Source organism: Limulus polyphemus, unplaced genomic scaffold, assembly GCF_000517525.1.
Source record: "Limulus polyphemus unplaced genomic scaffold, Limulus_polyphemus-2.1.2 Scaffold315, whole genome shotgun sequence".
In the NCBI taxonomy this organism is placed as follows: domain Eukaryota; kingdom Metazoa; phylum Arthropoda; class Merostomata; order Xiphosura; family Limulidae; genus Limulus; species Limulus polyphemus.
The window spans coordinates 606,634-610,741 of record NW_013665925.1 but is presented as its reverse complement, the minus strand read 5'-3'; the positions used below and the strand labels follow the sequence as shown (position 1 = coordinate 610,741).

The following is a 4,108-nucleotide window of genomic DNA, read 5'->3' as shown; positions in this document are numbered from 1 at the left end:
CGACAAGGTTTTGTCATCATCAGGTACCAAAGTATTTGCTAAATATGATGATGACAAAACCTTGTCGAAACGTTGTAAATGTGCTGTTATGTTAAACTTATATTAAAGTTTTTCTTCATTACCCACTCAAGCCGTCTCCAGCCATTATTACCATTGATATTGTTATAAACTTATGTAAAATATTCACACCTCAACGAAATACAACTGTTATAAAATTTCCACACACCAATGACATTATTAATTAAACACTGCTATTATAAGAATTTATCAGATATTCACACCTTCACAAAAATATAAATGTTACAAAATATTCATACATCAGTAATGCAATATTACTGTTATAAGCATCTATCAGATATTCACACCTTCACAAAAGTACAACTGTTATAAAACATCCACACATCAATGACACCATTAACGAAACACCGCTGTTATAAGCATTTTTTTAGATATTCACACCTTAACGACCTACAATTTTTATAAAATATCCACACACCATTAATGAAACTGCTGTTATAAACGTGTATAAGAAATTCACACCTTAACGAAATACAACTGTTATAAAATTTTAACACATCAATGACACCACTAACGAAACACTGCTGTTATAAAGCAACCACCATATATTTATTTACGACTGGTAATAAAACATCTATAAACGCGATGTGTAACAGAGTTATCCAGTATAACAGGTGTTAAATAAGAGTAATATGAATGTTATTAATAAAAAACAAAATCTTAGCCACAGTAACCGAAAAATAAAAAAGATATAGTTTTATACAGCTTCTCCTAACTACACATATTATACACACATATATATATATATACTTTGTTAATCATCACCCAGTTCCTTTCCATGGTCTTAACTCTAAAATTAAGCCAAACATTAAGTTTAATCTCTATAAAACTGTTTAACAATTACCTGTATTGAGCAGCATCAACTTATGTAATATTTCACAGAAACTAAGGACAAGAAACACTGACATTTTCGCGGGAGTTTTCCAGCTTTGTATAGGAGATTAGCCTTAAGATCATCACATATTCTTGGCATCATTCTACAAACCCTTTTCTTTATTTTTATTAGTTTGCTGAAGCCGTGTCAAGACCGTACATAGCTTTCTGAAAGTTTACGTCTTTAAGGTAAATTTAACTCTACTCAGGAAGACATTTTGAAGGCATAATAAATTTCGAAAAATTGCATTATTAGCCATTTCTGATCGATGTATATCAGAACCAGAAAGTGGCTTATAACCTAATGATGCCAGTTATATAAAAGAAACTAACTAAAATTGCATAATGTTAACAGTCAGTACAGAAGAAACCTAACCCCTGTTATGAGTGGAATATGTTGAAGCACTAGTTTGGGTCTTCATTGTTAACAATAGTTTTGGCCACTTTTCTAGACATATTTCACGAGATTCAACCAGCTAAACAGATTGATTGGAATACGTTGCAACACTAGTTGGGATCATGGCCAGGTGGTTAGGGCGCTCGGCTCGCAATCTGAGGGTCGCGAGTTCGAATCCCCGTCACACCAAACATGCTCGCCCTTTCAGCCGTGGGGGCGTTATAATGTGGCGGTCAATCCCACTATTCGTTGTTAAAAGAGTAGCCCAAGAGTTGGCGGTGGGTGGTGATGACTAGCTGTCTTCCTCTAATCTTACACTGCTAAATTATGGACGGCTAACGCAGATAGCTCTCGTGTAGCTTTGCGCAAAATTAAAAACAAACCAAACCAAACACTAGTTGGGGTCTTCACTGCTAACAATAATCTCGGCCGCTTTTTCAGATATATTTCACGAGATTCAACCAGCTGAGTAGATTGATTGGGACATGATGAATCACTAGTTGGGTCTTCACTGCTAACAATAGTCTCGGCCGCTCTTCCAGATATATTTTACGAGATTCAACCAGTTAAGTAGATTGATTTGTTGGAACATGATGAATCACTAGTTGGGGTCTTCACTGCTAACAATAGTCTCGGTCGCTTTCCCAGGAATATTTCACGAGGTCCGACCAGCTAAAGAGATTTGGGTTAGTCCTAAATCTGTATACTATGCTAACAATGCAAAATAATATTCAAAGGTGTAGAAATTACTTATAAAGTAATACGAAACAATATTTAGCCCTTGAATTGTCTTGATCAAATATTTGTAAAGTATTTATTACTTGTGGGTCCATGACGTTATTACCCATGAGTTACTCAAACTAGGAACAAAAACTAACATCAGTGCTGCAAGACATCCCACTAATTACTTGTGGGACTCCCTGTGTATTTTACATAGAAAATGAATGAACATAGAGAATGAACATTTGATTTACTGAACATGATGTGACGTATAAACCTTAAAAGTATGCCATTGCTTACAAAGAACATAACAAACAGTTGTTTACTGTGAAGATCCACGCAGCTTACAAATAGAAGAAAACCAAATATACTTATAACCTTTCATATATTTGCGATAATTTAAATGTAGCAACAAAAACCGATCGAGAATACAGTCAAAAGATACTAAATATGGTCAATTAGATAGCACCAGCCGTTGATATGGAAAATGAATTTTTATTGACTTTAATTAACTTTGTAAAAGTTATACTTTATGCATTTCTTGAGAAAATGCCTTGTAAATGTAGATTTTGTTTATCCATGCAATATATGTAAATTTCATCTGTCACGATGGTTGGAATTTATGATACAATTATTCATGAAAGGTTTGTTTTCCTGAAAATTTCACATATTTTGAGGTTGATCATACAAGTCGTGTTTCCGACGCAGATGACTTAATATTGTAAAAAAAGAGAAAATCTCTAATTTTTTGTGGACGATAGACCCCCACCCGAGTTCGCCTTCCTAAACCAGACTCTAGATCGTTTTGATAGCAACTGTCGCCCACTAACCCACTGAGAGTTGGATAGCTGTGTAAAGATTCTACTCGCACTTCTCACTGAAAGAAAGGCTCATTCTGACGCACGATGGCGCTACGGCGAGTTATCTATAGCCTGAGAAATAGATTCGACTTTTCTCGTTTATTTACCATTATTAGATGCTACATAGAATTATACCTTTTGAATGAAACAGAAACAACAAGAACGTCAAACAAAAGTAAATTTTGGTAGTACTTTTCGTTAAATTGATGAATCAATCAGGAAAGGAAGAATGACCATTTGAATCAAGTTTATAACAACACAACCCAAAATTTAAAACTCAATAATCGAGAATGGAGAAGAAAAATGTCTAATGTACCTGTAGATAGTAACTTATTTAAACAAAAAGTTTGATTTGAACTTACTTTTCTTATATATATACCTCACAGTACATCAGTAACTTTATTTTTATATTTTATTCATCAAGAAACAAAGTAGATAAGTTAGGATATGTTGCAAATTCTATTGTTTTTTTCTTTATGCAAGCAGCGGGTTATTTCGTGGCAGCTTACGCATAATTTCTACTTTTCTTTTACAGATTGGCTCTATAAACACGCAGTGACCTTTGATGGCATGGTCAGTAACGTTGAGATATTCGACGTATCTAGGTTTCCTGTAAGTCCTGTTTTGGGATACATTTATACCCGTATTGACAAATAATAATAACGAGAATCTTGGGAAAAAGTTGTCTATTTGATCTTTAGAAGCTTATTTCAAGTATTATTTTTTTCTGTAGTTTATACTAACAAGTAAATGTTGAATAATGTATTATGTCTAGCGCGATCTACTCCCGTCCTTAACATCTATATACTTGCCTTCTTTTATTACTAATATTAACAAATGCGTAAGCAAATTACATATTGACCAATAACAATTTACACTAAATTTCAATGCTGGTTGTTAGATATACACGGCTGTTTCATTTAAATCTAATATAAGATTGTTAAATTTAGTATTTTTAGAAGCGATAATTTATCGCAGTTTACTTAGGTAACTGTTTACCAATCATTTGTTGGGTTCGGTAGTCCAATTGTTGTGAATTGACGTCACGTTATTTGAACCTTCTGAATTTTTCATGTTGCTTTAAATGTGTATTGTTACATCATAACATCTCGTAGTTTGTAGAAAGTTCTAGGCCTCAGCCGGGCAATGTGTATATATATATATATATATATATATATAT

At 33.5% G+C, this 4,108-nt stretch overlaps 1 protein-coding gene across 1 annotated transcript in view; it reads left to right on the top strand.

Annotated features, from left to right (window-relative positions):
- Positions 1-4,108, top strand: part of LOC106457309 (ras-related and estrogen-regulated growth inhibitor-like protein) — a 30,366-nt gene that overhangs the window by 20,773 nt on the left and 5,485 nt on the right. The window contains exon 3 of the mRNA XM_013916703.2: positions 3,464-3,540. Within this exon, the coding sequence (XP_013772157.1) occupies positions 3,464-3,540 (77 nt within the window). The remainder of the gene's footprint in view (positions 1-3,463; positions 3,541-4,108) is intronic.